Source organism: Sus scrofa, chromosome 1, assembly GCF_054392235.1.
Source record: "Sus scrofa isolate SSC_HxYL_T2T_F1_AM1 chromosome 1, Sscrofa_HxYL_maternal_Yorkshire_Landrace_v2.0, whole genome shotgun sequence".
Classification (NCBI taxonomy): domain Eukaryota; kingdom Metazoa; phylum Chordata; class Mammalia; order Artiodactyla; family Suidae; genus Sus; species Sus scrofa.
The window spans coordinates 154225042-154244343 of NC_139383.1; the positions used below are offsets into that span (position 1 = coordinate 154225042).

The 19302-nt window shown below is 49.0% G+C and overlaps 1 protein-coding gene across 9 annotated transcripts in view; it reads left to right on the forward strand.

Moving 5' to 3' along the window:
• OTUD7A (OTU deubiquitinase 7A) overlaps nt 1-18131 on the forward strand; it is a 313215-nt gene extending 295084 nt beyond the window's left edge. For 8 of the 9 annotated variants that reach the window (XM_085017243.1, XM_021098709.2, XM_085017271.1 and 5 more), the window contains 3 exons: nt 11311-11425; nt 11585-11669; nt 12756-18131. In XM_085017243.1, the coding sequence (XP_084873369.1) occupies nt 11311-11425; nt 11585-11669; nt 12756-14204 (1649 nt within the window). In that variant the 3' untranslated portion in view covers nt 14205-18131. The remainder of the gene's footprint in view (nt 1-11310; nt 11426-11584; nt 11670-12755) is intronic. The other variant, XM_085017274.1, reaches the window with a different exon arrangement.
• The last annotated feature ends 1171 nt before the right edge of the window (nt 18132-19302 follow it).

Genomic DNA, 19302 nt, shown 5'->3' on the forward strand with positions numbered 1-19302 from the left:
TTTTATATCTAGTATTATGTATATTTTAATCCTAAATGCCTAATTTATCTCTCTCTCCTCCCATATATAAACTTTACCAAGGGAATTTGTGTCCACCCCGTGGTCTTGATGCTCTGCTTGGCCCCATTGTCGGGGGCTGGGCTCTGCCTTCGGTGCAGGATAGCTCCCCTAAGCTGACACAGCCCCTTTCATTCATACAGGAGCTTCAGGGTCACATCTCCCCCCGTCATCCTCTCTTTTCTGGTAGGCTACTTCATCCTGAGCTCCTCTTTCTTAAAACTCATGACTGAAGAGCCACAAGCAATGGCAGACACATCCAAGGATCTGCACTGACCCTGTTCTTCCTGGCTTTGCAACCTTGGTAGGCTGGGCGCTGAATCCACAGCAATGGCTAGCAACCATTTGCTTGAGCATCTGGGGCTCCACATGTGCCCCAGAGCAGTGGGAATCTCACTCCAGTGCCCCCTTCCTTCACAATGCCACACTTAGGAACCAGATTACCTATCAGGAAGATTCTGGCTACGTGTAAGAGAAAACAACTCAAACAACACAAAGACAAAGGGAGTTTGGAGTCTCATGTAAGGAGAAATCTGATGGTCAGAGGTTGGTAAACTTGGGGGCTTAACACTGTCATTGGAAGCCCGAACCCTGTCTGTCTGTCCACCTTCCTTGACTTGCTGCCTCCTGTCCCATAGTTGTTCCTCATGGGTTAGGATGACTGAGGTCTCTCCAAGCATCCTGTCCTCACAGAAAACACAGGGAGATCAGAAGAGAGGCTGGCCCTTCCTTGGGTCTCCTTCAGCTGCCTTCCTCTCACATCTCACTATGCAGGTTTTGTTGCAAGTATTGCCTCAAAAGTCACAAACAAGAGGAAAATGAGTTAACCTCAAGAGTCTCAGAGCCAGCCTGACACACCTCAGAGCCTGGGGGGTGGGATCTGCTGTGAATGCAAAGGGTGGACACCAGTACTGACCACTCCCCTCAACCAGTGGCCTCAAAAATTCCTACCTCACCCAAGACTTTTCCAAGCTGCCTCTCCTATAGCAAAATGCTCTTAAGGGGTTCTTACCACATCTTACTCCCCTTCTACTTTTTCTAAAAAAGATCCCTATATATTATCTGCCTTGCCTTTTTTCCCCACTAAATCCTGGGGTTTCCGGAGATCATCCCCAGCTCTGCTTCCTCTTTTGTTCCCCCAATACTCCAGAGGTTGAGGGGTTTCAGTGTGAACCCCGTTCCTGTGCTTCTTCCCACTCACAGGGTTTTACACTGGGATTGGCTGGTGGGCTTTAGAGAGACATGGATACCACTGAAATTATGTGCCATGGCTTTGTACCTTACAGTTTCATGAAGCCAATTCTCATAGAGTGAGTCAGATTTTTTCCTAGGGGCAGAAGAATGCTGGGTTTCTGTCCAGCCAGGGACTCTGGGTCAGGCTGCCATAGGTCATTCTCAGGCACTGGGGACAGAAGAAGGATGGTGACAATGACCACCTTTGGGGGACTCTGTCTTCATTGGGCACATTCTGAACAGATGTCCTGTCCTTCTCATCTTTGTGTCTCCTCCCCAAGACAGGCAATTAATAAATGCTGAATGAATGAACAAGATTAGATGCTCACAGTCTACTAATTTCAGATGATTCAGAAAAAGGCAAGGTGACATAGTAGTGGGGAAAAAAGTGCACACTGGGGAATCAGGCATACCTGCCTTTCAATCACAGCTGCAGCCTTGACTCGAGCAAAGGCACTTATATGCCAGAGCTTCATTCCCTCATCTGTCACATTGGAGCAAAAAACCTGTAACTGGTCTAAGACTTGTAAGGAGTGAGTGTAGAGCTCCTGACACAATGCCTGGTGTTGACAGAGGGTTAGTCACAGAGATTCATGGAATAGAAGAGGGAACCCAGAAACAACCCCATACAAATGTGCTCAGATGATGTTTGACAGAGAAGCAACATAAATTTAATGGAGGTAGGGATGGTCTTTTCAACAAATGGGTGATGAAGCAAATGGACATCCAAAAGCAAAAAACTGAACCTAAACCCAAACCTCACTTATACAAAAAGTAACTCAACATGAATCTTAAAATAAATGTAAAATGCACAACTATGGACCGTGGAGTAGGCTGAGTTCTTATCTGTGTATCCTATTTGTTTGGTGTCTCTGAAGATCCTTCCCTAATAGAACCATTAATCTGTTCTCCATCTTTATAATTTTGTCATTTTAAGCATGCTACATAACTGGACTCATACAGAACACAGTCTTTTGCGATTGGCATGATCTAGAAAAGGAAAAAAGCAATAAATTGGACTTCTGCTCTACAAAGAAGGAAGGGAGGGAGAAAGGAAGGAAGGAAGGGCAAGTTATAGACTGAGAGAAAATATTTGAAAACCACATATCAACAAAGGATTTGTATCCAAAATATACATAGAACTCTCAAAACTCAATAGCAAAAAAATAAAATAAAATAAAACCCAAACAAGCCAAATAAAAAATAAGAGACAGGAACAGACATTTTACCAAAGAGGAGATGCAGATGATAAATAAACACATGAAAAAGATGGTCAATATTAGAACCACAGTGGAGTTCCCGTCGTGGCGCAGCAGAAACAAATCTGACTAGGAACCATGAGGTTGTGGGTTCAATCCCTGGCCTTGCTCAGTGGGTTAAGGATCTGGTGTTGCCTTGAGCTGTGGTGTAGGTCTCAGACATGGCTTGGATCTGGTGTTGCTGTGGCTGTGGTAGGCTGGTAGCTGTAGCTCCAATTAGACCCCTAGCCTAGGAACCTCCATATGCGGTGAGTGCAGCCCTAAAAAGCAAATATATATATATATATATATATATATATATATATATATATATTAGAACCACAATGAGATCTCACTACACACCTATCAGAATGACTAAAAATCTTAAAAACTGACAATACCAAATGCTGGAGAGGATGTGGAGTAACCAGATCGCTCCTACATGGCTGGTGGGAATGTAAAATGGTTCAGCCACTCTAGAACACAGTTTAACAGATTCTGGTAAAACTAACCATCACTTACCCTATACCCTAGCAATTGCATTTATTCCAGAGAAATGAAATGTTACGTTCAGACAAAAGCCTGTGCACAAATGTTTATAGCCACTATATTTTTAATAGCCCCAAACTGCAAACAACCCAAATGTCTTTCCTGGGTGCATGGTTCAACATTCTGTGGTGCATCTATGCTGCAGACACCTACTCAGCAGTGAAAATGAATGAATGTGACTCATGTAATTACTTGGGTGTATCTCAAGGGAATTATTCTGAAGGAAAAAAACAGTCCCAAAAGACTGCATTCTGTATGATTCTAGTTATGTGGCATGCTTGAAAGGACAAAATTATAGAGATGGGAAGAAGGTTAATGGTTCTGTTAGTCAGGGATCTCCAGAGAAAGATATGTATATGGAAATTTATGGAGTTCCCTGGCAGCCTAACAGTTAAGGACTTGGAGTTATCACAGTTGTGGCTTGGGTCACTGCTGAGGCTTGGGTTCAGTCCCTGGCCCAGGAACTTCTGCATGCCAAGGGCTTGGCCAAAAAAAAGAGGCTTATTATAGGAATTGGTTCAGTATATGCTTTTTTTTTTTTTTGTCTTTTTTTTTTTTTTTTTTTAAGGGCTGCGCTTGCACCACATGGAAATTCTCAGGCTGGGGGTCAAATAGGAACCACAGCTGCTGGCCTACACCCAAGTTGGAGCAAGGCCAGATCCGAGCCTCGTCTTTGACCTACACTGCAGCTTGCAGCAATGCCAGATCCTTTAATCCACTGAGCGAGGCCAGGGATCGAACTAGAATCCTCATGGATACTAGTCGGATACTTAACCTACTGACCCACAATGGGAACTCCAGGTTCAGCATATACTTCAGTTTTGCTTTTATATCCATTCTGACAATATCATCTATATTAATTATTACATTTTGCCCATTTACATTTAATGCTCTTTTCTATTTGTTCCCTCTGTTTTTTGTTCCTTTTTCCTCTTTTATTGTCTTCATTGGGGTTGAGCTTCTTAATGGTTCCATTTTCTCTCTCCACTATTGATTTATTATTATACCTCTATTTTTAATTATTCTATTTTCCTAAGGTTTACCATAAACATCTTTAATTATGAGACTATTTTCAAATAATATTCTACTTCATGTGTTGTATAAAGATCTTATGACAGTGTATTCCCAACCCCTCCCATCCTCTGTGCTATTTCTATCAAGCACCTTACTTTTAAACATGCTATAAATGCATAATACACTGCTGCCTTCTTTGCCTTACTTCTCCTGTAGAGTAATTAAAAGGAAGAAAACTGAATTTCATTTTCAGAATTATTTGTTCTATTTCTATCACTTTTCATTTCTTTCAGTAAATCCAAATTTCTGCTGGGGGGTTTCCTCCCCTTAAAGAATTTTTTCTAGATGTTTAAAAATTGAAGTATAGTTGATTTACAGTGTTGTGTTCATTTCCACTGTACAGCAAAGTGATTCTGAGATACACACATATAATTTTTACATTTGTTTCCGTTATGGCTTATTTCAGAATGTCGAATATGTTCCCTGTGCTATGCAGTAGGACCTTGTTGGTTATTCATTCCTACATATAATAGTTTGCATCTACTAACCCCAAAGTCCAAGTCCATCCCTCCTCCACCCTCCCTCCCCCTTGACAACCACATATCTGTTCTGTATATCCATGAGTCTGTTTCTGTTTTGTAGATAGGTTCATTTGTGTCATGTTTTAGATTCCACATATAAGTGATATCACATGGTATTTGTCTTTCTCTTTCTGACTTACTTCACTTAGTATGATAACCCCTGTGTCCATCTATGTTGCTGCAAATGGCATTATTTCATACTTTTTTAAGGCTAAGTAGTATTCCACTGTGTGTATATATGTGTCTTTGTGTGCATGTATGGATAAAGAACACACACACACAACCACACTTTCTTTATCCATTCATCTGTACATAGACATTTAGGTTGCTTCCACTTCTTGGCTGTTGTGAATAGTGCTGCTATGAAAGGAATTTTCTTTAACATGTCTTAGTGCAGGTGTACAGATGATGAGTTTTCTCACTTGTGTTTGACAAAGTTTTTCTGTCTATCCTTGATGCTTCAGAGATATTTTTGCTGGACTGGGGGGTAGGGGAGTGGGGTTCATTCATCACTTTTTTTTTTTTTTGTCTTTTTAGAGCCACCCCCAGGGCATATGGAAGTTCCCACGCTAGGAGTCGAATCACAGCTGTAGCTGCTGGCCTACACCACAGCTACAGCAACACAGGATCAGAGCTGCACCTGCAATCTACACTACAGCTCATGGCAATGCTGGATCCTAACCCAATGAGCAAGGCTAGGGATCAAACCCCATCCTCGTGGATACTAGTCGGGTTCATTACCATGAGCCACAACGGGAACTCTTCATTCAGCACTTTAGAGATGTCACTCCATTGACCTCTGTCTTACCTGTTTTATCATGAGAAGTCTGCTTTAATTCTTACACTTGTTTCTCCTTATGTCACGTGTCCTTTTCCTCTTTGACTGCCTTCAAGATTTTCACTGTCTTTGGTTTTTAGCAATATGAATATGGCTATATATTGGATTTGTTGTTGTTTTTCCTGCTTGGCTTTTTTCTTATCCTCTTGAATCTGTGGTAGAGTTTGTCATGCATTTTGGAAATATTTAAATAAATAGTGTCAGCCATTATTTATTTAAATATCTTTTCGGCTTTGTTCTGTCTTTTCCTTCTGGGATTAGACTTACACAGATCTGAGGCTCTCTGATATTGCCCCATAGAACACAGAATTGGGTGTTCTTTTCTGTCCCACCGCCACCCCCACACACACTTTTTCTCTTTGTGTTTCAATTTGGGTAATTTCTATTGACCTGTCTTACTGTTCACAGATTCTTTCCTTGGCTATGCAAAGTCTACTGATCAGCCCCTTAAGTCACTCTTTATCTTTATTATAGTTTTATTTATAGCATTTCTTTTTTTTCTTTTTTTTTTTTCTTTTTAGGGCCACACCCACGGCATATGGAGGTTCCCAGGCTGGGGATTGAATTGGAGCTGTAACTGCTGGCCTACACCACAGCCACAGCAACATCAGATCTGAGCCACATCTGTGACCTACACCACAGCTCATGGCAACACCAGATCCTTAACCCACTGAGTGAGGCCAAGGATCGAACCTGCAACCTCATGATTCCTAGTTGGATTTTCTTCTGCCGCACCACTCTGGGAACTCCCCTAGCATTTCAACTTGAGTCTTTCCTATAGATTTTTTCCTCTGCTAATTTTTCTTTTTTTTTTTTTTTTGTCTTTTGTCTTTTTAGGACCGCACCATGGCATATGGAGGTTCCCAGGCTAGGGGTCTAATCTGAGCTGTTGCTACCGGACTACACCAGAGACACAGCAACATCAGATCCAAGCCGCATCTGCGACCTACACCACATCTCACAGTAACGCCAGATCCTTAACCCACTGAACGAGGCCAGGGATCAAACCCACAACCTCATGGTTCCTAGTTGGATTCATTTCCGCTGCACCATGACAGGAACTCCTCTCTGCTAAAATTAACCATCAGAGTCTTCTCCACCATTAACCATTAGAGTCTTCAACTTAATTATTTTAAATTCCATGTCTGATAGTTTCAATACCTGTGTCATATCTATCTTTTTCTGTCACCTGTTTTGTCTCTTGTCAATATGTTGGTTTTCTCATGTCATCTCTTATGCCAAAAATATTTTGTTGAAAGCCAGCTATCTTGAGTAGGACAATAAAGACTAAGGCATATTGTTTGGATGCTTGGAATTGGGCAAACCTCTTTTTGCTACATGGGGTTTCGATCAGTCTGGTCAGGATCTGGTGCCACTCTAGTTACACCTTGTGTTTATGGTGGGGCTGGTTACTTCTCACTGTCTAATGCACTCTTTGTGCTGTGCCTCATCTTGGTGAGATTCTCTTTCCATGTTCTTGCCCCTTTTCTAGCAGTGGACTGCTGTTACTCATAGCTTGTTAGCCTTGGAGCAGGAGGGAGGGCCTGAAACTGTAATGTTTCTGTAATTCTGATTAAGCCTCTGTCTTCAGCAGGAGGAGGGAGTGACCTCCCATAGCTGTAGTTCTGGGCTCAACACATATTCTTGCCACTCCCCCAGGGGAAAGGAGGTTTATTCCCTATTTCCCACCCCACTATAACCTTTAGTGGGGAAAGCCCCAGTGCCCTTAGATCATTGAGGTGTGTGTTGCCCTGCCCTCTGAAGTTTTTTCCTTAGCACAGGTGGGAAAGGAATATGAAGGACACTTTCTCAGAATTCTTGCCAGTCTTTTTGCTAGCACCAGATCTGCTTCCATGGAGAGGGGTCTGCCTTACATCTGTGGCTCCCAGAGTTCTGTATTCTTTCAACGCTTCCTTTACCAAGTGGTTAACAGTTTTAGCTGAATTCTTCTTAGTGGTGTCCAGCTGAGTCTCCCCTGATTAAGTTTATGTCCATCTCTGCTCAAAGGCACATGTCTTTCCTTAGATTTGGGGCTTGCCAGTTGCCTGTGACTTCAGCTCTTGGGCGGGTTAAAAGATAGTTGTGAACCTGCAGTTTGTCTGGCTTGGTGGCAGTGGTGGGATGTTGCTCTTCCAGCTTTTTACATCCCAAACAGAAACCAGAGATCTCCACTCTGTTTTGGAAAATAAGTACTAAAAACTTTTTGCCGCTTTGGTTACCCTTTGTCCAGGCTAGTTTGAGATGATGCCTGTGTGTTTCCAGGTTAAAAGATAGGAGGAGAGAATTTTTTCAAAGCAGGGGGGTGGGGGAGTTAGCAGACTTACTTTAAAAAGCATTTGGGAGTTCCCGTCGTGGTGCAGTGGTTAACGAATCCAACTAGGAACCATGAGGTTGCGGGTTCAGTCACTGCCCTTGCTCAGTGGGTTAACGATCTGGCGTTGCCGTGAGCTGTGGTGTAGGTTGCAGACATGGCTCGGATCCCGCGTTCCTGTGGCTCTGGCGTAGGCCGGCGGCTACAGCTCCGATTCGACCCCTAGCCTGGGAACCTCCATATGCCTCGGGAGCGGCCCAAGAAATAGCAAAAAGACGAAAAAATAAAATAAAATAAAAAGCATTTGCTGTTCTTGACATTTGCCACCAGAGGGCAAGCCGCTGGACCCCTCTCACTGGGTGAGGCCAGGTTTCCAAGAGGTAAAACTGTAAAGTGGGAGGTAGGAACATACAAAATACCTGGAGGGTCTGTTCCCAAGGCTTCCCCAGCCTGTACAGCGGCAGGTGGGGCTCCTGGGTCCTGAGGCCCCGATCCTGACCTGTAGGCCACAGCCGTGCGCTCTGCAGAGATGATTTCGAGGATTCCAAACTTCTGCTTGGTGCCTTGTGGTTGTAGAGGAGGGGCAGGGGTAAGAGGAGCCCATGGAGCCCTGGTCAGCGCAGCTCTTGAGTGTGGGAGCCCTTTGGTGAGGAGGTGAGGCTGCAGAGGCCATGGGGCTACATTACTTTAGTTGGTGTATCTGAAACAAGTAAACCAAAATCATAGTGGCTTCACATGATAGAAGTTTGGTTCACATGCAGATAAAGTCTGAAACAGGTGTTCCCGGTGGGCAGGACTTCTGATGTCTTGTAGGATCACCATCTTCAAAAGGCACCACAGTGGGAAAGGGTGTGGCGGAGATGGCCCACCAAGCCCTAACCACACTGCTCAGCCCTCCCACAGCACTTCTGCTCGTGCCCCCTTTCCTAACACTGAGGGCTGGAAAATCTAGCTGGGCCTGGGCAGACAAACTAAAGGCGCCTCTCTCCCGGGAAGGTGGATGGCAAGACCCCATATCACCCATGTTACACCTACAGATACTGGTCCTAGCAGAGTATTGTTCTAGAACAATGTTTTCCAGGCGTGCTTGATTTTAAGAACCACAGAGGATGCTTATTTAAAATTGGATCCTTGGATCCTTCGCATGGACACTCTGGTTTGGCCATCCGCTTGGGGGCCTGGAGTGGGCGCCTTTACCAAACCCTCCAGGGAGCCATGCTGCCCTAGCAAGTGTCTGCAGAGGGCGCCTCTACCCCCTGCCCCTAACCTCGGCGGGAGGCCAGGCCAGCCCTCTCTGTTCTTGTGGTGACTAGTGGAACTATAGGACTGGCTCCTGGGTATTGCCCAAGGGAGGCTGGTCCTGAACCAGCCCTATAGTTCAGCCCTGGGAAGGGCGGCCTGTGTCATGGCCATGCCATGTAAGCCGCCCCTGACCTCCCAAGCCAGAGCACAGTGCTGCCCAGTCCCCATCCAGATTAAAAGGAAAATCCAGAGCAAAGCTACCTTTCCCTTATATGGGGTGGGGGGGGCGGGGCGGGGAGGGGATTATTTGTATCTCTTTAGCAACACTGGAGGGCGGCATTGAGTCAGTGTTTCCAGTTTTCTTATCAGAAAATCAACTATTGATGTTATTCAGTCTTAAATTGTATGTGTGTATTCTTTATTGATTTGTCTTTCTGTTTTTGTCATGGCATACATGCCATGAATCATGGGGGAATGACACCATGGCTAGCACCTGGGGATGGCGAGGGTAGAGGAGTAAGGAGGAGGAGGTCCGGGAAAACTTGGGTGGGAGCAAGGCCCCCTGCATCCTAGAGTGGTGACTGGGGGCTCTCTGTCCCCAATGGTAGGGCTCTGGGCACCAAGGAAATCAGCCTGTGGGAAACCCTGTTTACTCCTTCAGGGCTAGGCAACTTCTGGCCACCAGCACAGGAGCAGGAGAGAGGCGCTCCAGGGCTGGAGACGGGCAAGGATGAGCCTGAAAGAGGGAGGCCCCTGCCCCACTGTCAGCTCCTAGCCCATTTCCCAATCTATAAAGTGGCCCAGCCCCACCTTCTTCTCAAGCTGGTGGGACAACAGCAGAGGCAAGAGCCCCCGGTGGAGGTCCCAACAGTGTCTGCTTGTCACACCTGGAGGTGCACTGGGTCCCTGCCCTGCACCCACTTCTACCATCACCAGCATTTGGGAGGGCGGGCCACTCAGGGCAGCGCTCAGGACAGCACCCACTTCTCTCTCCACCAGCCACTGGAAACAGGAAACAAGGCAGCTCCAGCAAACAAAGCAGCTGACCCAACCAAGCCCTGGGCTATGCTGCTCAGCTGGGACTTGAACCTCAGGAGGGGCCTACAGCCCCCACGAAAAGACTGCTGCTCAGAGGGCGGAAATGGGGCTGCCATATTTCTCCCTACCTCCCAACTGCGAGTCAACCCCATCACTAGGGAACTGATCTCAGCTGGCCCACTGCAACTCCAGAAGCCCCCAGTGGATCCTAGACAAACCTGTAAACACCAACCTCTGCCCCAGCCTTTCAGAGGTGGCCAGGATCCCCAGGGGCAGGGGTGGGTTGCAGTCAGGAGTGGTTTTGATGACTCTGTCCCTTGGTGCAGCGAGGGGCCCATCCTTGCCTTCTCTATCTCTTCCCTCCTCAGAAGGCTCATTGGCTGGCCTCTTTGCCTGAGCTTCCTCAGCCTGCTGTTTACCTTATCACCACCTGACAGCAGGAAGTGTATGTCACCTGTGTACTCTGTCCCCGCCTCCCACCCCCAATACAGGAGGTGAGCTCCCTATGACAAAGGGGTATGGGATGTGGGGGTCCCACACTGTCACAGACTTGCTGAATGAACTCACAAATGAGCAGGGGGGTAGGCAGCCCTCACTCTCTGGGAGGAGATGGGAGGGCCTCGCCCTAAAGCCGCACCCCCACCCCAGGTGAACTAGAAGCAGCAGAAGCAATAATACCGTTTCTTTGTCTGCCGCCAGAGGTGGGTATTTCCGGTCTGACAGACCCAAGTTGAGGACAGGTAGTGTGTCCAACTGCTTTTCAGAATCCACAAAAAGTAGGACATTTTAAAAACTATTAGTAGCAGTTTTAAAATATTACCACCTTGGAGTTCCTGGCTCAGTGGTTAATGAACCCGACTAGTATCTGTGAGGACGTGGGTTCTATCCTTGGCCTTGTTCCCTGGGTTAAGGATCTGGCATTAAGGTGAGCTCTGGTGTAGGCCAGCGAGCTGCAGCTCCGTTTTGAGCCCTAGCCTGGGAACCTCCATATGCTGCGGCCCTAAAAAGACAAAAGAATAAAAATAAAATATGTGGCCCTAAAGCTCCCGCTGGCCCAGATGTCCCCTGTACACCTCCATTCCGTTTCCTTAATCACGGAGCCTCCTGGTCTTGGGGCCCATTTCCTGCCCTTTCTCGGGGCTGCGGGAGCACTGACCTCCGTCCTGGCCGGTGGACCACCTGGCACTGGCCTCCCTCTTTTGCGTTCAGCCGTAATCCCCCTGACGGATTCGGAGCACAAGCTGCTGCCTCTGCACTTTGCTGTGGACCCCGGCAAGGACTGGGAATGGGGGAAAGACGACAACGATAACGCCAGGCTGGCACAGTAAGACCCTACCCCTGTGTCCCCCTCCCCCACGCCCTACGGAGCGGGCTGTCGCTGGGCTCCCCGGGGAGGGGCTGGGCGCAGCGCCCCGGCTCCTCTGGAGACGGTCGGCGGGCGGGGCGAGCCGGGACGCGTCTCATTTGGTGTTCCTCTCTCTAGCCTGATCCTGTCGCTGGAAGCCAAGCTAAACCTTCTGCATAGCTACATGAATGTGACGTGGATCCGGATCCCCTCGGAGACCCGGGTAAGCTAGGCGTGCGACGGGAAGAAGCGGCAGGCGGGGCGGCGGCTGCTCATTCTGCTCCGGCAGGAAGGCGGGGGTGCATCCTCCCCAACGCTGACCGCCCAGGTTCCGACTGGAACGCGCGCCTGTCTGCGCGTGCGCCTGCGTGTCTGGCCATAGCAGCGCTCAGGCTAGGTTGTGTGTCTGTGTGTGTGTTTTATTTTTTTGAGGTCCCCTTATCTTCGACAGAAGGAGCGGAATAAACACGCCCACTCAGAAAACAAACCGTAGGCAAGTCGCAACACAAAACTCTGCCCAGCTCGGAACACGATGTGCTGCCACGGAGCGGAATTAATTATAAAAGTGTGTGGGTCCTCGGAAAAGGCAGAGAACCGAGGGCGCGATTCCTTGGCACCCCCCCCTTCCCCTCACTTTCCCTCCCCTCCGAAAAGGCGGTGACAAGGGGGGCTGCCTGCCCCACTTGGCCCCCTCCCCCAGGGAGAACCCATGCTGTCCTCGCCTCCAGATACTAAGACGGATTCGCTTTAAGTATCTGATATTTTTGTGGTCTCAGTGATGGTCTCCCCAAAAGAGATGTTTAAAAGAAAAGCTTATAAGTGAATTTATTCTCCCTAGACATTAGTTTATGTAGCCATAAAGTGGAGCTTATAATTAATATTTTATAAGTGACAGGAGAAGAGCAAATAGGGCAGTGCCCGGCACAATCAGTACCCAGGACAAGCCGGCACCACTCAGAGTGCTTTCATACTTCAGCCTTTACCTGTATTTAATCTTCACTGGGCTCCCTGAGGCAGGTACCGATACCCCTCTTACTAATGGCACAAGTGACAGCTGGTGGCAGTCTGGCTTCGGAGTCCTGCCTCATCTCCACATTGACCTGCCTGTCAATTACTCTGGACGTCCTTGTTTAGCCCTTATGAGGGCTGTGAAGGCAGCAACTCGAGATCTAGAATCAGGAGACTCGGTTGGGACAGGGACAGTGGGGCTGGAGGCAACACAGCGGGGAGGGAGGGATCTGCCTCCATCAGTCCGCTTGGGGACTGCTGATTTCTAACCTCATCCCTTACCTGCCCGCCCCCTCCACAGGCCCCTCTAGCACAGCCGGAGTCCCCGACCGCCTCGGCGGGGGAGGACGTGCAGTCCTTGGCCGATTCACTCGATTCAGACCGCGACTCGGTGTGCAGCAACTCCAACAGCAACAACGGCAAGAACGGCAAGGACAAGGAGAAGGAGAAACAGCGCAAGGACAAGGACAAGACACGAGCGGATTCTGTGGCCAATAAGCTAGGCAGCTTCAGCAAGACGCTGGGTATCAAGCTGAAGAAAAACATGGGCGGCCTGGGCGGCCTGGTGCACGGCAAGATGAGCCGCGCCAACTCCGCCAATGGCAAGCACGGAGACGCGCCTGAGCGCGGCAAGGAGAAGAAGGCCAAGTCGCGCAAGGGCAGCAAGGAGGAGTCCGGCGCCTCGGCTAGCACGTCTCCCTCGGAGAAGACCACGCCGTCGCCCACGGACAGGGCGGCCGGAGCGTCGCCGGCTGACAAGGGAAGTGGACCCCGCGGTGACGCCTGGAAGTACAGCACGGACGTGAAGCTGAGCCTCAACATCCTACGCGCCGCCATGCAGGGCGAGCGCAAGTTCATCTTCGCCGGCCTGCTGCTCACCAGCCACCGGCACCAGTTCCACGAAGAGATGATCGGCTACTACCTGACCAGCGCGCAGGAGCGCTTCAGCGCCGAGCAGGAGCAGCGGCGCCGCGACGCCGCCGCCGCAGCCGCCTCCGCGGCCAAGCGACCGCCGCGCAGGCCGGAGGCGGAAGGCACGCCGGGCCCCGAGCGCGCATCACCCGGCCCGCCGGCCGGGCCGCCCACGCAGTTGGTGCTCAAGCTCAAGGAGCGCCCGAGCCCCGGGCCGGCGGCAGGCACGCGGGCGGCGCGGGCAGCAGCAGGCGGCGCGGCCTCTCCGGGCCCCGGAGGCGGGGGCGCGCGGCGCGTGGGCGCCAGCGGACCGGTTCCCGGCCGCAGTCCGCCTGCGCCGCCTGCGCGCCAGAGTGTTATCCATGTGCAGACGGCGGGCGCGCGGGACGAGGCATGCGCCCCAGCCGTGGGCGCGCTGCGGCCTTGCGCCACATACCCGCAGCAGAACCGCTCGCTGTCGTCGCAGAGCTACAGCCCGGCGCGCGCCGCCGCCCTACGCACCGTCAACACGGTAGAGTCGCTGGCGCGCGCCGTCCCAGGGGCCCTGCCCGGCGCGGCGGGGGCGGTGAGCGCGACCGAGCACAAGTCGCAGACCTACACCAACGGCTTCGGCGCGGCGCGCGAAGGCCTGGAGTTCGCCGACGCCGACGCCGACGCACCGGCCGCGCGCTCGAACGGTGAGTGCGGCCGCGGCGGCCCGGGCGCGGGGCCAGCGCAGCGACGCTGCCAGCGCGAGAACTGCGCGTTCTATGGTCGCGCCGAGACCGAACACTTCTGTTCGTGCTGCTACCGCGAGGAGCTGCGGCGGCGGCGCGAGGCGCGCGCGGCCCGGCCCTGAGCGCGCGCCCGCGGCCCCGCCGCCCAGGATGGCTTCTCCACGCTGTCGGTGTCTCTTTCCGAGCCCTGGTCCACCGGAAGGCCGGAGATCCTCTGTCCGTGCTGTGTACGTGTTTGGTCAAACGTTCCTAATGGTGCCTGAACCTACACTGACGCCACTCAGGTAGTAGACGGATAGGAAACAAGTCATACTGTTGGAAGTGGGTGTGCTAGCTAGCATCTGCCTCGTACCTGTGGAAACTCAATAGCCATTGCAAGAGTATTTTTGTTCCTCAATAAGAGAAATAAAGAAATTTGCAGCCCTTTGTTTTTAGAAGGGAGTGTTTTACATGCCTTTTTTTTTTTTTTTGGCTTTTTTTTTTTTGGCTTTTTTTGGGTTTTTTTGTTTTTTTGGTTTTTGTTTTTTTCCTAACCCAGCGACTGACCTCTTCCATGTAGCGGTCACCTGCGTGCGATCGGTGCCACCCAGGGTTTAGAAGCGAGCGCGAGGCCCAGGGACCGCGCTGGCGGCTCCGCCTGTGGGCTCATGCCCGCTGACGCCCTGGTGGCCCCTGTGGCCCTTTGGGAATACGCGGCTCCATCTCATAAGCAAAACCTTCTCCCACAGCCCCCGGCCCGAGCGACATTCACACTGCCATCAAAGCCGCGGGCGTCCGTAGGATGGCACCGGACAACCTACCTCGCAAGACGCTGTGAGGTGTAGCTATATATCCCGGTGCCGGGCAGCTCAGGTGACAGGAGCTTTCCAAAGACACCTTGGGTCCCCAAAGCAAGGTTCTGAACTCACTATTTGGAGTTGCCCTTATATGAGCAAAGATGACAGTCTGCTCACTTTTCTCCTTTGAAGACACTTCCACAGTGAACTGTCGCTGGAGAGCCCCTAGGAAGCAACCATCGGTGGGCCAGGAGAGAGGCGAGGAGTTGACCCTATGGTCACTGTGTAAGCCCCCGCTAGGCCGCTCTGAAACCCGGCCTGCGCCTCTCTCCAGAGGGAAGGGGCTGAGAGCAGCGGGGAAGGAAGCCCACCCCCTGTCTCCACTCGAATCTGTGTGGGATTAGCCAGTGAAGGGGCACCGCTCCCATCGGGGTCCCCTCAGCAAGGTGGAGGTAACTCAGACTGTGGCTCCATAATACATTAGGGGCAGCCCCACCCCTGAGCGGTCCCTATTTTGGTGCCTCTTTACATTTCTTGAGGAAAAAAAAAAATGTGTCCTTACCTACCCTGTTTTGAGCAGCAATACGCAGCCTCTTCCTTCCAAGATTACCTCTGGAGAATATCGTTCTTGGTCAAGGACTCTGAGGAGTGAAATCTGCCTCACTAAGGAAAGATCTTTTTTCAAAGAAATACAGATAAGATGGGTAAAATCCTCATTAGCAAAAGAATCTTTTAAAACCTGTGAGAGCCTTAGAATAGCCTCTAATAATCCCAAGAGAGGAGAAAGCACCCAGCCTTGCTGTGGGTGTACCTTTGGAAAACAGGCAGTAGACCATCTCTTCATTGGAGCCAGCTTCTCCTTCTCCAGAAAGGATGCTTTTCCCCTACATAAAGAGCAGCAAAAACAAAAAACAAAACAAAACAAAAAAAAAACGGGGAGGAGTTTTTTTACTTGTTTGAAGAATTATAATAAACTAATTTGAGTATCTCCTGTGAGTAATTCCTTTTTGTTTTTAATTATCCACAGCATGTGGCGTTTTCAGTAATCAAGTTTTGCATAAGTGGTTCCTTCAAATTATTTATTAAATAGAATCAAGGAAATTTTTTGAAAGTTTTACTTTTCACGCTAAACAATACTTTCAATGTGTGGTAATTACTAACATCCATATCCCTCATATTACTGGGATTTCTTTTGTTTAAAAAAAAAAGGTGTGTTTTTTTTTTAATCTCTCATCAAGAGGGTTTGTGGCAGCTTTTTGGACTGATTCTTCACATCATGCTGAGCAATTGCTTTGCCATCCAAAGCTGTGAGGTCACAGAATACCGCCTCACCTGTAGACGCCAGCGCCTGCTCTGCTCCTCACTCAGAAGGTAAAGCAGCCAGCCTGGAAATGCCTAATCTGTGCATTCAGAAACCAAACTCATACGCACAAGATATCAAGGAGGCAGAAAGTAAATTCGTGTTTGCTTTGTAATTTTTTTAATGTCAAAACAGCCAACCAGAAATTTCCAAAACTGGCTATGCAAATATTTTACCTTTCTCAAGCTCTGCCAAGTTAAAAAAAAAGAAAGAAAGAAAGGCAAACTGAGAATTAAAACGGTCCATTTATAGTATCAAAGAAAAAAGGAAAACCTTCAAAACCAGGCAGGGTAATTCCTAGGTATTATGAAAAACAGTGACCTGTTCTCACTTCTTGAATTTCAAAGTCACCTCTGTACCACCCCCATCTGACCTACGTGCCATGACTAAGAGCCTGAGATCCAGCCCCCGGCCCCCACCAGGCTCCCCTGACCCTTGCCAGGTGGAAGGCCACTGATTTCTCAGTGGTCAAAGGCCACTACACGGGCCAGAGCACCTGGGGGTGCCATTCCCAGCTGACACGATGCCCCCTGGGTCCACATCGTTTACAAATAGCCGTTTCCTCTTATGAGAGATCTAGAGCCATCCTTCCTCTAAACAGAAGTTAAAAATGTGAGGGAACATACTGCTAATGGTACTGGTCCAGCCCCGCAATGTTCACAAGAGCTCTTTAGCCCTGGTTCCTGGCCAGACACGTCTCAGACCAAATTAGTTCATCAGGCTAGATGGCAACTATTAGAAACTGCTGTGTTTTTCACATGTGGGTCAAGAGGTCCCTTAATGTCCTTTTGTGACTTGGAGGCCCTTTGTGGAACAGGGAAAAGGAAGTCGATTTGGGGTGCTGGAGAAGAGGAAGGCGGCCAATCCCAACCCTAGAAAGGCTTCGAGCCCTGTCAGGGCATAGGTCCTGGACTCGGGCTGCGCAGCTGACCCTGCCAGTGGGCCGCCTTCCTGTCCTGTCTGGTCTGGCCACACTTCCCTTTCTGGGAAGATGAATGTCCCTAAGTGACAGCACGTTTCCAGAAGAATCCCAGATACTTCTAAACCCCAGTGGAGGTTATATCAGTAATTTACTTCACACTTCCTGCATATGCATTACCTGGGTATATGATTTTTTAAAAATAATATATTGTTAAAGGAAGGTGTTTTTAAGTGTCTTCTGTTTATAGATTTTATGCTATGTTACGTTGATATTTTACAAAGCCAAGTTCAAATGTACTATAGAAATTATTTTTATATTATTTTCAGAAAATGCCACAGAGCAATATTTTATGCCCTGGTGTTGTCACAGGGTTGTCCCCTTGGAGGGCTAACTTTAGGTGGGAGGGGAGGGGCTCCACTGCAGGCTCTTGGGGGTTAAATGCTTTCTGCTATTTGTTCAAATCCCCTCTGAAAGTGGAACTGTGTAAATGTCTCTTCTTTTTCCATTGAAAGCTCAATTTGTTTTCTGTCCATGGATTTGGGTACTGCATCTTTCCTCCTAAACAAATACTTTCTATTCACTAAGTTACTGTGGACTTTTTCTTACCTATCACCACTCGGTGGCTCAAGTGGAGTTCAAGTTTGGATCTGTTACTTTACAAACTTAATGTTTTCCAAAGCGATTTAATTGATGCATTCTAGTAGGTTACTGTCAGGAATTTAATGACTCCAGATAGCAGGGCTCTCCGTTCCCCCAGGAGACACGCCTGGGGGTGCGGAACAGCCCACCATCTCTGGGGTGGGGCCGTGGCCACTTGGCTCTCACCTCTCCTTATGTGTCCATAAGCTTATTTTGCAAACTACTCGACTTTGCAGAAATAAACTTAACCAATCAGCATAGATTTCACATTAGTTAAGAAAAAAGGGCTGTACCCATCAGTGGTGGGAAATTTGTGTGAGGAAAAAAAAAAAAAAAAAAAGGCTTTGCCAAACCCATGTGTGTAAGTTCCATTCTCTGTGTCTTTCCTGTTTACTAAGAGATGTGGAGTGACGCGCGTTTGGGAGGGTTTCTTTCTTTATGACATGATTCCGTTTTCCTCCTTGTGGTGTGGATTTTACAAATTACATTCCTCGGGTGTTTTTTTCTTTTTCTTTCTTCCAATGCTTCTAATAAATAAGAAGAAAATGTGTGTTGTGGCTCAGCGGGCCCTGCCTTGTCAGACCTCGGCCACTGTGGCATTGCCTCTGTCCAGAGTCTGGTTCTGCTGTCACCTGAAGGCAGGAAGGTCCAAGAGTGGGCCCCAAGGTGGCTGGCACCCCTGGCACCAGGGAGCAGGCAACCTCTTCCAAAAAGCCTTAAAGTGGTGGCTCTCTGGAGACCACTGGGCCCCCCTTCCCTTTAGTCCTAACTATAAACTCTTTTTCCTGTGAGAACTGGCCCATTTTACTGTGGAACTCCAGGGTGGTGAGGGGTGCCCAGCTTCATCCTTGTTTCAGGCACATCCCCCGCATCCCCATGTCTACTTTATGTGGACATGGGGTCCTGATGATCCAGAGCATGATTCTGACAGTAGGTCTGCTGACACGGAGGTGGGTCCAGGGTGCTTCATACCAGAGAGATCCACAGGAGTCCCCCACACTCACCCCAGGAGACCGAGAGCCTGCAGGGAGTGCTTCCAGGAACCCCGCTTTGGAAGAGTTTCAGGACAGCTCCAAACGATGTGCAAAATGGTATGTTAGCAGTTACACTGGTAACTTTGTTCCCCCAAACCAGTCCTTTCTCTGCCCTCCACCCCTGGCAGAGAAGAGACAGGGAGCTGCCCTGCCGGGACCCCAAGGGAATAAGTGCATGTACACTCTGTGTGATATCAAGACACTATTTCTCCTGCCTCCCCACCCCCACCCCAACCCTGACCCTGGGCTGACTTAACTCACACAGAACTGCAGGAATAACACAGAAACCAGAATCTCCAAATTAGATTAAAATGTTACTATTTCCATTTATTTTGCAAAATAATGTGCTGAAATTTTCACTTTCGCTGTTCAATGCTTGCAAAAAAAAAAAAAAATCCCACCAACCCCAATTATGTATATACAAAATGATGGCCATTGCTTACTCTTTTTTATTCCTTTTAAGATAGCATCTTAAGAATACACACACAT